Genomic DNA, 18,569 nt, shown 5'->3' with positions numbered 1-18,569 from the left:
ACACACACACACACGCACACACACACACACACACCGCTCAGTTCATTCATGCTTATTACATCACAAAGTTCATTATCCCCATATGCTAGTTTGCTTTCCTGATCATTTCTGTGATGTATCTGATAATGACAAGTAACATCACAGGGTAACGTGAGCTGCATGTGGAGTTTAACTTTTGTGATTTTCAGTCAAACTGATGTAGATTATTTCATTATGGTCACATTATAATGGCCACTGTTTGCCTAATGAGAAAACCACTGAGAATCACAATTGGCAAACCTCATAATTTACTGTGAAAATTAATTAATTTACCTTGGAAACTCAGCTGATGACATAATACATCTATTTGAACAGATTTACACATCTTCCAGGATTAAAATAATATAACGCAAATTAAAATTCAAATCCTCTAAGAAGATGATTAAAAAATGGACTGGTACTTATATAGCGCTTTTCTAGTCGTATCGACCACTCAAAGCACTTTACACTACCCATCACATTCACCCATTCGCCACACAGTGCTTGCACTATTACAAAGCGCTCTAACACATTCACACACCGATGTTGCAAACATGGGCAACGTGGGGTTCAGTATCTTGCCCAAGGATACTTCGGCATGGAGCCGGGATCGAACAGCTGACCTTCCGATTAGTGGGTGACCCGCTCTACCTCCTGAGCCACAGCCGCCCCACAGCATTGAACTTCTGTTTCCCTTTATATCTCATTTACCTGCTTTTACTGACAGTGTGATCTTTTGACTGTGGTGTAATGAAGTCTGTCTGTCTGTTCTGTACACTTATATAGGTACATTTTATTCACCAAACTTGCTTATTCACATGCACATTGGCTCTTTAAGCACTGATTAATCCCTAACTATACATGATCATATTCTATTGCTTCTAGACCATTAACTTTTCCCTCAATAACTTAGTATAATATGTTCATATGGTAATATGGTCTTTTCTTACATAACTACACATGAAACTGATGACCAAGACCTCACTTTAGAGTGGTAGGAATTACAGAGATTTCATTTAGACTTATTTGGACACTATAATAATATGATCATGGTGATGAGTAATAAAGAGCCAATATGCATGCTAATGAAGAAACTAGTTAGTGAATAAGTGAAGGCTAATATCAAGTGTAACTGAATTCATTTTTAATTAATACTCTCAGTTGTTGTAACAGCGTACTGTACAAAATGTCCTGCTGTACATTTTATCTTTACTCCGTACCTACTCCATATCTAATTCAACCAATATTTTTAAATACATACATTACATGGTGCTGTATCAATGAGCATATGCTGTATAGAAATTTAACCTTATGGGAAAGTACACAATAATGATCAAAATTAATATACAATTATTATTTATTTATTTTTAATATAACTGATTTTTAAAAAAAGTAGCAGGGCAATGAGACAGGATTTTGGGGATTCAGTTATAATGGCTAAGGTTACGAGGGTAGGGTAAGGGGCTGAAAACCTAGAGCTCACTACACTTGTTGGGTCTGACAGTATCATGCATTAGGTCAATGGCAGGTCCCCACAAAGATAAGTGTACAACTGTATATGTGTGTGTGTGTGTGTGTGTGTGGTTTCACAGAGAAGAGAAAGGTTCTATTATATTATAATGAGCCTTCCGTTCATCTGCTATGATGCATTCATTCTGGAACTGACTGCTTCTACACAGAACACTCACCTAACCAGGAGCCTGGACTGACTAACACTTGTCTTCAGTGGTTATTTACACCCATCTACTCTCTAGCCATGTGTTTCATTCTCTACAGTGTCTTTGTTCAGTTGACTTGGAGAGCCGACACAAAAGAAGAAGCTAGGTAAGATTTTCTAATTTGACCAAAGCATGACAAACATGTTATTGTATCTAAGCCAAATTACTTCTTTCATTTGTTTATATTTTATCTTCAAATCATCTACATCCTTCCTCTTACTAGAAATGTGCAAAACAAGAATGAACGGCTGTACATTAATAAACTCTTCTGGAAACATCAGTACGCTTTACCATTGTCTGGCTGGGTTCGCTACAACACCTGTCTTTTATTTTCTTTCCTGTACCATCCACAATTCCTTTTCTTTTCATTCTTTTCTTTTATTCTTCCTTTATTTAACCATACTTCCTCTCCTTACCTCCTACCCCTCTCAACTTCCTCCCCTCTACCATCCACTGTTCACCTGCCTTTTCTTTTTCACTTCCTTCCTCTACCTAACCATACTTCTCCTTTATCCTCCTACCTCTTCACCCACTCTATCCTTCATCTTCCTTTCTTCACATTTCCAACTTCATTTTCTCTTCCTCTTACTGATCTTCCTCCTGCTTCCATCCACCTTTCCTTTCTTCTCTCTTATACCTCTCCATATTTTCTATCCCACATCTTCCTTTCTTCACCTCTCACATTTCTATCACTATCTTTCACCATCTCCTCTCCATCCACTCTCCTCCTCCATTCCCTTAATGTTCCTTCCTTTCCTGTTCTCCATATCTTTCTTCATCCTCCCTCCTCAGCTTCATGTTTAGTAATAAGTGTATATACAGGGAGTCATGACAACAGACAGGCTTTCTCTCCAAAGCATGAAGTGCACTGCACATAGCTTACTTCAGATATCAGTGTTACAGTGATCATTAGCTAGCAAGACAACAGTTAGAGTAAATACCCTATGTAATACATTAGTTAGTCGTTAGTCATGACAATGTATATAACTATATAACAACCACATCAAGCTCCTTCACCTGACACTGAAGCTGTCAGGTTCTTCTGCTGTAAACTGAGGGGGCACCGACCTCTGGCGTGTGAGTTCTGAAGAGCCGATGCAAACCTGTGAGCATACCTGGTGTTCGTCAGCATAAAGTGAAGGAGAGCCCAGGTTATATTTGAATTATGTCAGTGAGTTAACAGAACATAATATGAAGACCAGTATCTCTAGCTTACTCTCTCTCTGAGGGAGGGTATAATGAAATAAAATCAATCATTTTGTTGATTATGGCCATTATCAAAGACTGGGCTGCAGTAGCAACGCTGTGGCATCTATGGTGTGGACACTCACATGCCGCCTGCTGCAGCAGCTCAGAGGGAGATGTACAGCTGAACACAGTGAACAGATTATGGAGTTAACTGTATTCAGTTTGAGTTTTGAACTGCTGGAGCCTTTTAACATTAAAAACTATAGTGTCATAACCGCATTGGACTCTCCCTCACCTCCTTATGCTGAAGACCACCAGACTGAAGAGCCGATGCGACGGGCGCATACCGGGCCTTACTTGAAACTTGTTACTTGAAAAAATTTACATTAACCAGTGGGACCAGACTGGCTGACCTGACCATGCTAACTCAATGGATGGACAATCTGACAGGATTACCTGTGGTGTCAGGCAGAAACTGGGGGCATACAAATCCTTAGATTGCCTGTTGTGTTAATGTACAAGATTGTGCGAGAAGAAACAACATTCTGGCTGAATATGAGAAGGTCTCTGTTAGAATGTATAAAGTGTTTTCTCTAACATTTTCTTGGGAGGGCAGAGGTGATGTGGTGGGGCAAGTCTAAGGTAAAACTAAACTAAAAAAGAAAAAAAACATGTTATTTACCTAATTTATTTGTTTCATTTCAGCTTAGTGGGAGAGTCTGCTGCATTCTGTTGTCATTTACTGTCGCACCCTCTGCACACACACACACAGTGTGGAAGAGCAGAGAAGACAGGTTGGCAACTCATTATATAAAGCACAATAAAAGCTCAATCTCATGTTCTAAATCTCTGTAAATTCATAGATGGACGGACATCGACCCTATGTCTGAAAGTCAAGCCAAAATATCAGCACTCTGGTGAAAATGGCTCTGCTGATGATGATGGGGACGCTATCCCTGGCATCTAGCTGCTCTCCTGCCTGTCTGTGTGCATGTTTGTGTGTGTGACTAAAAGTAAGTCAGACCCTTTACTACTTTGATTCTGACACCCAACACCCAAGATGAACATTTTGCTTGGTTATGTAAAAGGGTCTATATGTAAGTTTCAGCTATCGCTACATAGCCAACATTATCATTAACAGCTGTTACTGACTTAGCGCTTGCACCTTCTTTGTGTTTACAAGGCAAGAGGTTAGAATATGTCCTCTAGGCAGCATTATTTGAACATTGGTATTATGAGATGAGATAGGCCAGGGCTAGCTGGTTAGCATGCTAACTTCATTGGCATTTCTTTCCACCACACCAGACAGCTGTTGTAAAGGGTTAGTAAGTAGTAGGGTTAGTATAGTAAAGGGATGAAGTTTGATGCTGAGCTCGCAACATTTTCTCTCGACTAGTAAATAAAGAGCTGTTAATGCTAATATATACATATTGTATGTAAAAAGAATTATATATATATGTGTGTGTGTGTATTTAAATACACAGTAAAGATCTACATTGCAGGAGAAAAAATATCCTATTTGAGCATAGAGTTTAGCAATGGTTTACAACCTCTTGTTCCAGCTGGACAACTCAACATGGGAACCAATAGAAACTGTTTCCTATATAGTACATACACAATAAATGCATGGAAAATGTATAAGAATGGCTGTGATTTCCCCTTTCCACTCTTATCTCCCTTCACATGAGTGTACAGATGAAGGGAACCCAGAAAATGTGGTACTGAATAATTCCTTAACAAATGAAGCTATGGCTGCTCATATCAATTCTTCTCAACAGGAGGTAGCTGTACATCTGAACCACAGCACAAAATGTGAGATGAAAAAGGCCCCTTTGGTTCTGGGATTCAAATTGTAAGAGATATGGAGCACTAAATGCAAGACAGCGTACTCTAAAAGGATACTGTTGAAGCCGTATCGACTCTCAGTTCATGCTGCTTATCATAGCACATCATATTATGTTGGACTAGAAGATCACTCAGTGTGTGTGTGTTTTCATATGTGTATCTGAGTGCAAGTGCCAAACTAACCAACTGTAAAGTGAAGCAAAGGCAGGGTGCATGTGTACATGAGTGTGTATCATACAAAATAAGCACAATATGTTGTCATTGCTTACAGACATCAACATGCATATTGCACATGGCACAGCAATAACAGCAAGAACACAAGCAGTGTGCACATAATGAAAGTGACTGCAGCTCTCCCCCACACACTCACACACACATACACGCACACACACATAATACAAAAGTGTAGATGGAATTCAGTGTAAACTTAACTTATAGTAAACTTATAACAGTGCAGATGTTACTGAAGAGTCAAAGTTAAGTCAAAAGTCACTGAAGCTTGAAACAATCTATGTTTAATCTGGGAATAAGACAAATAGACCAAATACAAATACACAAAATGGTGCCAAGAATGTAAATGTATTCAACTGTTTTAGGGTAGCTTGGTATTGTGTGTTCAAGGAAACTTTAAAAGCGCTGTAGTAATGATGAATGATGTATTGCTGAGTCTACGCATCTGTCAAAATAATGGATGGAGTCACTGAGAGATCCACTGTATATTAAAAGCAGACAGAGTACATATTTCTGCCATGGTTTAAGTCTACTCTGTTACTGTGGTGGCAGTCAGTTTACCCAAACCCATTCTGAGTGCTTTAATGCACAGAAAGATCCGGTAGATGCTTGTGTTCTTGGTCCCTGTTAGACAGCCTCACTTGTCCTCACTCTGACCTATCCTATTCATTAATTAACTCATTCATTTGTTTATCCATCCATTCATTAATTCATCAAGCCATCTATCAATCTGTACAGCCTGTACTTTTCCAGTGCCAGCAAACAGACAAATCTTGGTTGAGGGCAGAAGTAGAGAGGCTGTCATTATTGCAGTTGCATTTTCATGCATGCAGTAACACTATAACATATGTAAAGAGACTTTTACTTTCAAACCAATTCAATATGTTGAGGATCACCTGTAGAGACTGTTATATAGTCATTGAATGTCTTTGAAATAAAGATTATAATCTAAAACACTTCATCCCCACTGAATCCTTACATTTGCATTCTGAGCGGCCTGCGAACAACAGGCTGAGCAGGGACTGCCAAACACCTGTGCATCTGATTGTTGATACAATCATCATGAGCTAGAAGTTAGCTAATGCCAGGGTGTTTCACAGCCTCCTGTAAAAAAATGTTAGTAAGAAAAACATTTTAAAGCCTGTGTTGTATTTCAGGGGAATATTTGTCTTAATACTGAAAAACATTCACACAGACCACAGGGCAACTGCTGACTGTGATTAATCCAAACAGTTCTCCTCTCACTGTCATTGACAATTAGCTCTGTTCAACTCTGCCACTGCAATAATTAGTCTGTGGTCAAATCACATTTTCACCACTAAAACTTGGTAATTTAATTTTCTTTTTACGTGTTGTATAATTCACAAAATTCCTCAAACTACATGTACATGTGATGTGTGTTTTCTTTATATGACCATTCATTCATTAATGCATTGTGTCCTACCTGTCACTTTGAGTTGTGTTGTCCGCCGCACCAGTCTAGTTCCATACTGTAACTCACAGGTGTAATTTCCCCCGTCACCCTCCTCCACCTCGGGTATCCAGATATGTGTGGTGTTCACACTGACGGAGCTTCTCCATTCAACCCGCTCACACTCCTGACAGGAGACACAGACAGGATTGATTCAGTTTTAATGGTCTACAGAGGACTTTGTTATTGTAACTCTAAATGTTTGTGTATGTGTGTGTGTGTGTATATATATCATACCTTATACCAGGTCATCTGTGGCTGTTTGTATGGAGCCATATAGTCTTCTATATCAGGACAGGTGATCATCTTGCTGTGAGTTATCTCAGCTTTCTCCAGATGGCGGATTTTGCTGCTGAAGCATTTCCCCTCATCACTCTCCTCCACCGTCATCGACATGGACACTTTCATGCAGTATGTTGAGTTCCTGAACAGATTATAAGTACAACAGTGGGAAAATGTTTTTATCACGCTCTTCTGTTGACATGGGCAGACTTTTAACTTTGCATAAAAACTCCTGTGCATAAAAAGTGAAAAATCACCAATAAAATCTCTTGTTCAAGCTGTGAATTTAAATGAATCAACAGCAAAAAAGTACACCTATGTGCAGTCTGTATTTCTATGGCAAGTCCAGCAACCTCAGTAGAATCTGAGTGAATTTGTTTTGAGCAGATTTGTTTATCCGTCCAAGAGTTAATGCAAACAGTGACATGAGTGCTTCCTCCAACTGTCCAACTCTGGAACTCTGTGTAACACAGTATAAGAGCTGTTTTTAATGGTGAAAGTATTGGCCAGACTGTTTGCTGTTGTGGGTATTTTGGTGAAATTATAGGCCCTCTGACATCTCAGTGTTTCATTGACAACAATGTAGGAATTGGCATCCACAAGAAATTATGGGTTGTACAACCTCTAACAAACACAGACAAAGAATAATTTTCTAAGAAGTAAAACTCTGTAAAGGCACAATTCTAGGCAATGTTGAGGGAATGGTGTATTTCTTTTACGTTGTTACCGATTTTGTCCAAGTAGTGGTTGCTAAACAGCTAATCAGTTCTCATCCCAAATAAAGAAACTACAGGTGTTACAAATAACAATTACCAATGACAGCCATCATTGCATTATGTAGCCCTTATTTTCTCATATTCTCTTACTTATTTTACTCAGAAACTGATTAAAATCAAAGCAAAGCTGAAACGAGAGTGAATATTTATCTGACAGCCAGAGACACAACTTCAAATAAATATTCATGGAACTTTATGTGTACTGGATGCGTAATCAGGCACTGTGTGTACAGCCCCAAATAGCCAAAAATATCATAATGTTTATTCACGAAATAATACATTAAAGAATGTTATCATTTTACATTACTGTAGATACATGTACAGATTTAAACAGATGTTTCTGAACCCAGTTTTAAAGCCTACCTGTTTGCATACCTGACACAGTTATCCAATTACTAGGATCAGGTGCACAAGAACAGAGCTGAAGTAATAATTTATATAACAGATATGAGAAAATGTGAGTTGTTTGTTACTTGTATTGGTGCTATGTGGGGGGTTAGAGCTCCCTATGCCAGCGAGATATCACACTACATTCTGCTGTTAGGATGTTTCATGTGTGACAGTATGTCCTTGAGCCGAATTATCTAATGAAATGAAAAGAACAAACTTTGAAGTTTGTTATGATGTGTATGATGCAATGTGTTTTCAACATCATTTTGGATTTGAAGTCTTGAAATCTTCTCAAGGTGATTGTAATTGCTTGTGCATGTATGAACGTGTATGTGTTGCTGTGTGTGTTCTCCCAAGTTCACCTCCAGACACAAAGGACCACATTGATCTCTCTTTCTTTCTCTCTCACCAATGCACACACACACAGGAACACAGGACTCACCCACTGTCCCCTAACCACAACCTCTCATCTAAGTGGATCTAAACCACTTATCCCATCAATGCTGCCTATGTCTCTCTCTCTGTCTCTCTCCCTGTGTGTGTGTGTGTGTGTGTGTGTGTGTCCTATAGGGGACACAAGAATATTTTTAGTCATTGACCTAACCAAGACCACTGAACATTGAACTAGAGGCCTGGAAAGCCTTTTATCCATCCATCCCTCAGTTTCTCTCCTCCTCATCAATCCATCTCCAGCCTGCAGCATCTTGTTTTCTCATCCAGTGATTCAGTTGCCTTTTCCTGCATGCTGCTGTGGCTCTCTCTCTGTCTTTCTCTCACATACAGATCATCCAGCGTTTTATGAACCCCCGCATTTATTTACACTTTTCCATGCTCCCCGTCAGAGCCAGTGTTGATTTTGTCAACAAAGACTATGAAAAGTATTTGCTGACGTCCAGTTTCCATTACAATAACTTGACTACAATGAAATAAAAATAACCTTTGATAACTAGAGTAAAATGTGTTTTCATCAATAAATAAAAACTAATCAATGATGTGAAATATGGACAAACATGCAGGCCATGATGTCGACATTATAAAAATGGAAGCTAACATTAACATGATGTTATTATGGGCTGTTAAGATACGTTACTAGCTAGCTGGTCATGGAGCATTTAGCAGCTAAAGAGCTAGATATTTTTCTAAGGAATTAAAAACAGATCTAAAGTTGTGACTATTTGACTTTCACGTACCCAGACACCCTAACTCCAAATAAATGCTAATGCTGCACTAGCACACTAGCCATAATAACTTATATTGCATTTCTTAATAAATTGACAGTATCAGTGCTGTCTTTATAGCTTATTTCTGCTGCCCTCAAGTGCCCCAGAAAATCTGTTACTTCAGGTTTCACCTTATGTGACTTTTTAGCTACTTGCATTACGCTAAACCCAGAACATATACTGTGACTCAAGACTTGACCCTGGATCTATTTATGACTTACCAAACAACCTTGTTCCACCTCTGCTTGTTAGTAATGTAGATTATACTGTGCACTGACGTGTGATTACGTGTGACATGGATCATGGATGACGTGTTAAACCTCCACATGCACTGTCAATTCTAGTAATGAAAAATCGGAATTGAAAGAAATCTGGGTCCTCCCTCGCAAAGGCACTGATACAAAAACCATTTCAAAAGCAGAGAAGGATTTTATGTTAAAAAATGCTTTTATCTTGTTGCTTTGATGATATTGTTCTATGCATGTATGCCAGTAACACACACTGAATTGAGATGAACTGAAATGGTGAGAACTGAGGCAGCTTTCTCTTGTCTCCCTCTCTGCCATGTCCTTCCACATTTTCTTCACCTTCTCACTATTGTATCAGCCTTTGTCATGGTCCCCCCCCCCCACCTGTCCAACCCTGAAACCAGATGCCAAACACTAAATGGTAAAAACAGGATCTATGTAAAGAGGAAATGTATTATGCATATCTCACTATAAACATGACGTTTCAATTAGACTACAATGCAGACGCTGTGTCAGAAGCATTTAGTGCATGTTGTGCACCTCTTACGAATGCAAATTGTATGTTTGTGTGTGGGTGTGTCTTCATATCTGGTGCTGTGTAGAATACATTTAAATGCTTCAGTTAGTAAAATGCTCCTGAGGTAAAAGACACTAGAGTATTAAATTCTCTACACGCTAGAGCTGCACATTTTGTTGTGCTATACTTTGGGGGATGCCATGGCTGAGGAGTTAGAGCAGTTGTCTAGTAATCAGAGAGTTCCTAGTTGAATTCTTGGCTCTTCCAGAGAGATACTGAACTCCTAACTGCTCCTGATGCTGTGCTTTGTGTGTAAATGGGTGAATGAGACCTACATAAAAATCAAGTGGACGATAGACCATAAAAGCGCTACATAAATGTTGTCCATTGTTGCCAGTTGCCTGTAAGGCAAACAGGACATGCATCATTTTCAGCTAACCAGTTGCTGGGTATGGTCTTCTAGGTGTATTTAGTGTACAGATATCTTAATGGTATCAATCTGCTTGTCTAATTCTAAACAAGAAAGCATAAATACTTTAAAGATTTTGCACTTTTGGGAAGTGTAAATACAGCAGGCTATAATATTAAGACACAAGATACACCTGCATTTCAGCATAAAAAAAGTTTATTTTAAATTTACTACTTCTAAGTTGTTGCCTATTTTTTAAATAGGTTATGTTTTCTACAAATTTCCACACAGAAATTATACTAAATTCGCCTGAAAATAAAAGCTATTAATGGAACATCTAAGCCCTGAAGACAGTTGCTAATGTGAATATCTGTCAAAACGAAGGAGGAGGACATTTATGTGGCACAGGACTTTATTAACCAGACAAGAAAATGGCTTCAAGACACAGAGCAATGAGCAGAGATCTTGAAATACTGAAAAACAGAGTTAATATTGTGCTACATATTAGATTGTGCTGGGTAGGTATTTATGGTTCATCTTGATCTTATTAGAGATGTGTTTGCATTTCATTGCTGCTGGTTATTTCATTCTCTTGATCCGTGCACACTTTGCAGGCCAACAAAGCAGCATTAACAGCACTGGTGTTTATCGGGATCATTTATGGGACTCATGCACTTTACTGACAGTGTAATCTGTTTTCAACAAACCTATTTACTGAAGCAAGGCATGTCACAATCTGTGGGAAATAAAGTATTACCGTGTAATTGAGAAATAAGCTATGATAATAGGATTATTATATCCACATGAATAAAAGCATTTATGTCAGCCTGTAAGGACTGCAAAAATATTAAAGGTTCAGTTCACTCAAAAAGCAAATGCTGCTTGTCAGGATTTCTTAGGTCTCTTAAACTCTGACTGCACAAGAACTGACATAGAAAAATGAAACTAAAGCCAGTAGGAAAGCTTGTTAGCTTAGCTTAGCATAAAGACTTAAAACAGGTCAAAATAGCTATCTTTGTTATGTCCACAGGTAACCAGCACTGTCAGTGCCCAATCTGTACCCAGAAGCATGATCCGCTCTGTACATGCGCAGAACTACGTAAGCGGAAACACAACCTACACCTGCCCGATTTGTATCACGCATATGAACAAAACACTTGACAGCAGACATGTGAATATGGCCTCTGTAATGATGTTAGACCCATTATATCTCTAAATATGCATGTCGCTGTACCTCTGCCAATAGCGAAAAATAACAGAAATGCATAGCAAACACTTAGCTAATGCCAATTTCACTACTGGATTTCACAAGATGAGCAGAAGCGAACCATAGCTAGCTGTACCGATCGGTAACATAATCATACACCAACACAGTGCTTAGATGATATACCTTTATTGACAGACTAATTATACCATATTCCATCATTATATGGGCTAGACAATGCAATCCAGAATTTATCTTTGGAATCGGTGCATTATTGATCAAGAACAGTGTACCCGGTAATCGCTACCAAACTCCAATGATAAAAACTGTAATATTACAGGTAGAACACAGGAGTTGCTGGAGTACCGCTGTCTCCATCTGTTAGTTTGTCAGTGTTACTGTGTGACTTTCAGTGGTGGAAGAAATATTCAGATCATTTACGTAAGTAAAAGTACCACAGAGTAACTTAACAAACTAACAGATCGAGGGAGTGGCATTATAGTTCTGCTCTCATTAGTTAAATTACTGTTTTTGTCAATGGAGTCTGGTTGAGATAAAAAGCAATGTTTCTGGTTAATAAATAGGTCTGTCTCTGTATGAATCCTATTCATAATGTCGTCAGATAATTATAATAACATTCTGAGCCTCTCGGTGACTAAACCAACTACTTTAGTAGATGTACTTTGATGTGGAAGTATGCATCGTTTGTTTACACTGCAGCAGCTGTTTGCGGTTCTTGATCTATACTACACCTATTCTAAAGACCTTTATCCCTAGCAATGATTTACACCCAAAATCATCACCCTGGTTCAAAAATAACGTAGTTATCCCTTTAAACATAAAAAGTTATGCAAAGGTTTGGTTTTACTTCCACTGTTTCATTCACAGAGTGTTTGGTCAAGTGAACTGGCTCGACTGCACGACTCCAACATGTCTAAGCAGACAGGCTATTATGGCTGTTTAAAACTTATGACTGCACATGTGTGGAATGGATCGGGCAGTGTTGTAAAATAGGTTCAGTTCTGTGCATGTTCCAATTTTGGCGCATGTGCAGAACGGATCGTGCTACCAGGTACAGATCAGGCACTGACAAGCACCACAAAAGCTAATCTATTATCTTGTTGACCACATATAATGCTTTAATGAGTGAGTTTTTGGACAGCAGGCTTACTGTTTCCCAGTTTCCAGTCTTAATGCTAAGCTAAGCTAACCGGCTCCTTGTGGTAGCTTTACATTTAGCATGCAGACATGATGATATTGATCTTCTCATGAAACTCTCAACAAGAAAACGGTTACGTCTGTTTCCTTAAATGTTGAACTAATCCTTTAAATTAATAAATACAGTATACTGTAGCATAAATAAGTGAAAGCATTACAAATATACATGAGGTGTGAAGAAACACCACATTTGCTCATTATTTTGTAGTTGTGAAATTAACTTTGACAAATTCTCCAATGGTTTCCTATATGTGTGTCCTTTGCTGCTCTGTGCAGGACTTTTATAACAAACATGCCTTACAAATAAGGCCTTGCTTGACAATTTAATGTCAGTAAAATGTGTCCAGTGAAGCTGCATCCTGTCCTCCTAGAAATGAATGAGGTGAAAAAAGAGATTTAAAAGGTGAAACGAAAGATTTGTGGCTGCCATTCTGTGTCTAATGTAAGTGGCTGACATTCATAACCCTTTTGTTATCTGCGAGTTTCTACATTAAACTGAAGACTGGTACACACACACACACACACAAAAGTGCGCGTGTGAATCTTGTCTGTTGTGTGTGGCTTGTTATTTTGTAACATGGCAAAGAAAGGGTACAGTTGGTCGACTTTATTTGCATTTGAAGACAGCTATGAATAAAACATGGGATTTCACTCTTACCAGTATGTGCATAGGAGTGTGTTCATGACTTCCTATGTGCATTAAGACAAATGAGGAATGTGCTGTCATGCTGAAACAGATTCCAGGTGTGAGCAAAAACATCTTTCAGTGTAACTGGAAACACACCTATCAAATCAACTGAGCAAGCACAATAAAACAAATTAAAATTACATTACACATATTATAACGTCTTATATAACTAACATATCTACTAATTGGATTCATTTTCCTCCATTCTTGTAGCCTCATCTCAGAAGTTCATGTTCAAGTTGAAAGTGCTGTTTGAGGCACACTGGCATATAAACTGCATATGTATTGAGGCTATAATGATTATTTCATTCGTTACACTCTGATCCTAATTTGAAGGGTTTGCTGTACATCTGTTACAATGTTCACAATTGCTTCCAAAGTGTCCTGAAGGAAAGCAGCACTACACTGTACTTTGGCTGACCGCTAATATTTCACATTTGTGTACTACTTGTATGTGTGTGTGTGTGTTTGTGATTGCTGCTCAGCGCTCTCCAAAAAACACACAAATTCCAATTATCTAAGATGCAAAATGAGCCATAAATTAATCTCCAAATCAACTTATAATCCACCATATCCTCTATGTCAATAAATCAAGCTCACCCTCCCTGCAATTACCCTCCTGTGATCAGGGCAGGCTGCTGGAGGGTGCGTTGAATTATGGCGCTAATAGAGGGGGACGTATCCTGGCCAGCAGGCAGCGTGTTTATACCTGGACGGAGCTGCAGATTAATTTGACTATCAATCTAACTAACAGGCAGAGAGAGAGAGAGAGCGCGGACACCTGCGCATACTGAGACATTCACACACACACAAACACACACACACTACCACATACACATTTCAATGCATGCAGGTATCTGGACACAAATGCTTATATAAACAGTATATGGATGCATGTATTAGCCCACAAAAAGCTGTGTGTGTGACATTAATAAGGTCATAAATTCTGCCTGTAGCTTTTTTCAGTGTTTAATTTAGGCATTGTCCACCAAATGACAGTAATGAATATGCTTTTATCAGTGAAGTTTGTTTTTTATTGAGGTTTTTAGGAAATATGTTTACTATTTAAAGTCACAGTTACTGGATACATTAATTCATTACAACAGTGGGTGCAACTGTGAGTCATTTTATAGTGATTACAAAAGTCCTTAGGTCATCTAAAGTCTTTTTTGATTAAAAAAAAACTAAAACTAAATTGCATAAAAATGTACTGGAACTTCATTAAAAAATAACTGCACTCTCTTGGTAATTAAAGTTACTAAAGAGAATACACACATAACTCAAACAGCACACACAAATACTCACAGAGACACACAAGCCTGTGTCAACTGAGACATGAAAATTATTCAAGGCAGCAACCACCCCTTTTAATGTTTGTCACATGTTGTGTCAGTGTGTGTGCTGTGCAATTGCATATGTGCATGTGTGTTTGTTAGGTACTGTCTGTGTCTGTCTGTGTAAGTAAAGCTACAGTCCACAGGTTGTTCCATTTCTGGCCAAGTGTCAGTGTACTGTAGAAAAGGGCAGAGCTATGCATGAGTGTGTGTGTGCGTATGTGTATGTTCCACTTGAGTGCTAATATTCTTTTATGTGTAAGGTCAGCAACCTCAGCCTCTGAAGAACAGATCAATATGTGTCACTACTGATAAGCAACAAACTTACCTTTGTCTCAGTGGACAGATTATAGCAGAAAAACCTTGAATTTAAATGATCTCTACATGGATATACACTCACTGGCCACTTTATTAGGTACACCTTGCTAGTACTGGGTTGCCTTAATTCTTCATGGCATAGATTCATCAAGGTGCTGGAAACATTCCTCTTCTTGGTCCATATTGACATGACAGCATCACACAGTTGCCGCAGACTTGTTGGCTGTACATCCATGATGAAAATCTCTTGTTACACCACATCCCAAAGGTGCTCTGTTGGATTGAGATCTGGTCACTGTGGAGGCCATTTGAGTATAGTGAACTCATTGTCACATTCAAGAAACCAGTTTGAGATGATCTGAGCTTTTTGACATGGAGCATTATCCTACTGAAGGCAACCATCAGATGATGGGTACACTGTGGTTATCAAGGGATGGACATGGTCAGCAACAATACTAAAGGCTCTGGCATTTAAATGATGCTCAATTGGTACCAAGGGGCCCAAAGTGTGCTAAGAAAATATCACCCACAGCATTACACCACCACCACCATCCTGATCCACTGATACAAGACAGAATGGATCCATGCTTTCATGTTGTTTACGCCAAATTCTGACCCTACCAACTGAATACTGCAGCAGAAATCAAGATTCATCAGACCAGCCAACATTTTTCCCATTTTCTGTTGTCCAGTTTTGGTGATCCCATGTGAACTGTAGCCTCAGTTCCCTGTTCTTAGCTGACAGGAGTGGCACCTGGTGTGGTTTTCTGCTGCTGTAGCCCAAGGTTCAACATGCTGTGTGTTCAGACATGCTCTTCTGCATAACCTAGTCCTAACGAGGGGTTATTTGAGTTACTGTTGCCTTCCTATCAGTGCGAAGCAGCCTGGTCATTCTCCCCTGACCTCTGGCATCAAAAGGGCATTTTTGCCCAGGGAACTAGTGCTGACAGGATATTTTTTCTACTTTGGACCTTTCTCTGTAAACGCTAGAGATGGTTGTGTGGGAAAATCCCAGCAAATCAGCAGTTTCTTAAATACTCAGACCAACCCATCTGGCACCAACAACCATGCCACATTCAAAGTCACCTAAATCACCTTTCCTTCCCATTGTGATGCTCTGTTTGAACTACATGTCACTATGAGTGACATGTAGACCAGCTTGAAAAACAGGCGCATAATGGGGCATGTTTTGTTTTTTCCAGATTGATTTTTCAGTACAGAAACTAGTCCAGCAACATACAGGTTTGTGCCACAAGACAAAAACCAAACCAGTCTCAATGAATCTAAACACACAACTAACTCAAAAAAGATAATTTACAACTTTCTTAACACTTTCTTTATAGTTGTTTTTGATGGATTCAAGGATAAATGCCAACAGCACAACTTACTCTTCCTTTTCCTGTGTAGTGCATTATCATCATCGTGTTGGCATGCTTTCTTGGGGTAAATCAAACTTTAAAAGCAAATACTGCCAAGTTATGGTATTTAGTTTCAGCCACCCAGACTAAAAATTCTTACAGTATGCTATACTGACCATAACATTAAATGGTTGTGTTACTTAACATTAAACAATCAGTAATGCACTGCATCACTAAGACAGGCTATAGTAGATTTAAGTTGAAATGGATAAAATTGCCATCATTTTACCATCAATCTATCTTAATAACAACTCAAATCAAAAACTGCAATCTCTCATTTACTAAAATATTCAGACTTTTTGCTATAGCACTCCAAATTGTGCTCATGTGCATCCAGTTTGTTTTAATTATCCTTGAGATGTGTCTAGAACTTGATTGGAGTTTGCCTGTGGCAAACTGAATTGATCAGCCATACTTCAGGCGCACACTGTATATTTGAGGCACAGTATCACTATACTATTGAACTAGAAATATCTCAAAGCAATATGGAAGAATTGATAGTCTTAATTCCTGTTGTGTACCACCATTAGTAAGTAGGTGTTTGATGAGAAGGGTTTGAAAAGTAGATAATTGGAGCATTGCTGGTTATGAACGACTAAAGATCCCAAAATATGTAATGTAGGCTTTAGCTTGGGTTATACAGCATGAAAGCTAATGTGTCTGGACTCACCTGGCCAAGGTGACACCACTGAGTGTGTGTGTGCATTATTTGTATGCAGTACTGAGCACATTTACCCCAAGGCCTGTATTTAAAATTAAGTTGTTGTGCAGGCTTGATTTTCTATTCATTTATGCCTGTGTTGGACTGCTGTTCAAGTTCATGTACTTATTTTCACATCTATGATGTGTGTATGTATTTGTATCATATTACAGATTTTACTGAACTGTGGAATTGTCTGGCGGTAAGTTGCCTAAGAAGAGCTTGAACATGTTTTGCCACTCATTTGACTGATTATGGATTACAGCACCACAAACACAATTTCATAAAATCAATCATTTCATTCAGTTTATTCAAGTTAGTTGAGGTGAATGCATCAATGTCAGCCCTAAACACAGATCTACACTTAATTCAAGCTGGGTTAAATGGAAGGTAGAGGACCATCTTTATACTTCCTGTAAGTCAATAAGCTGATTTGCAGCTGAGGACAGCATGTTGGGTGCTGCAGAAACTGAAATGAAAACAGACATTGCTTCAGCTGATGGGTTTCAACCCTGGTCTTTAGTACCCAGAATACTGCTGGATTTCTATCATACCTGTTACAACAATACTGCCTGTGCCAATTGCCCCAGGTGTAACTCATTCAAGGTTAAATTATATACTTTACTTTACTCTGGCCTCACTCTCATTCTGGAGTTTTACCTCCTCTCCATCTTGCTGTTCTTGCATTTTATTACTATTAAATACACTACACTGAACAATACAGCTCACTTAATGTTGACAGTGTTGCAGGTGCTCATACAATCCTTGCCAAAGGGTCGATGCCCAAAGATGTCTTCAGCATTCTGAATAATAGCAAAAGCATAATGAAACAGCACAATGTAACTACAACGTTCATTCGTTTGAGTGACTCAGCACTTCAAAATGTATATCCAGTACAGGAGGTTGCCCTTTATGTAGTGAGAAGGTCAAAGTCAAGCTGGTGGATGGGGATGTAGTGCATCAGTCTTCTATGCAGGCTATAATAGGCTGTGTCCTGTCACAGACCTACAGTTGACATTTTCTTTCTATTAACCATTATCACAGTCTTTTCTTAATCATAACCAGGTGTTTTAGTTGCTCAACCACTGTATATTTAACAATAACTAAAATCTGTGTTCCACCCTTCTTTTCTACTCTTTACCATACTATAGTAGCCACGCACAGATATTACAGAAAGTGAGAATTTACAAACTTTGGAAGTGGAGATAATCCAGAGTTTTAGTATTGCAGTTTTGTCTAGAGATAATGTTAGATGTCAGGTTCACAAAAAGCCTGCTGACCACAGAGGCTCTTTAGCTTCAGTCTTGTTTTTGGAAGGGGTCTAATCTTCTCTTTTCCTTGCTGTTTTAGCATTTTATCACTAATAAACATTGAGT

At 38.7% G+C, this 18,569-nt stretch overlaps 1 protein-coding gene and 1 long non-coding RNA gene across 8 annotated transcripts in view; one reads left to right on the top strand and one right to left on the bottom strand.

Annotated features, from left to right (window-relative positions):
• The window catches only part of LOC108879052 (uncharacterized), a 52,952-nt gene extending 46,538 nt beyond the window's left edge, over positions 1-6,414 (top strand). For 3 of the 4 annotated variants that reach the window (XR_007813658.1, XR_007813659.1, XR_007813657.1), the window contains exons 2-3: positions 3,788-3,937; positions 4,703-6,414. This is a non-coding gene — a long non-coding RNA (uncharacterized LOC108879052). Of the gene's footprint in view, positions 1-1,752; positions 1,843-3,787; positions 3,938-4,702 lie in introns of those variants that run through there. The other variant, XR_001960278.2, reaches the window with a different exon arrangement.
• The window catches only part of il1rapl2 (interleukin 1 receptor accessory protein-like 2), a 430,428-nt gene that overhangs the window by 165,154 nt on the left and 246,705 nt on the right, over positions 1-18,569 (bottom strand). The window contains exons 5-6 of one of the 4 annotated variants that reach the window (XM_018670159.2): positions 6,709-6,895; positions 6,445-6,598 (exon numbers count right to left, since the gene is read on the bottom strand). The exons of 1 other annotated variant lie outside the window; for it this stretch is intronic. In XM_018670159.2, coding sequence (XP_018525675.1) covers positions 6,445-6,598; positions 6,709-6,895 — 341 coding nt within the window. Of the gene's footprint in view, positions 1-6,444; positions 6,599-6,708; positions 7,554-18,569 lie in introns of those variants that run through there. 2 more of the 4 variants (XM_051072153.1, XM_051072156.1) reach the window with 2 other exon arrangements.

The sequence above is a fragment of the Lates calcarifer genome, linkage group LG8 (assembly GCF_001640805.2).
Source record: "Lates calcarifer isolate ASB-BC8 linkage group LG8, TLL_Latcal_v3, whole genome shotgun sequence".
NCBI lineage: Eukaryota > Metazoa > Chordata > Actinopteri > Centropomidae > Lates > Lates calcarifer.
This window is presented reverse-complemented; position numbering and strand designations above follow the sequence as displayed.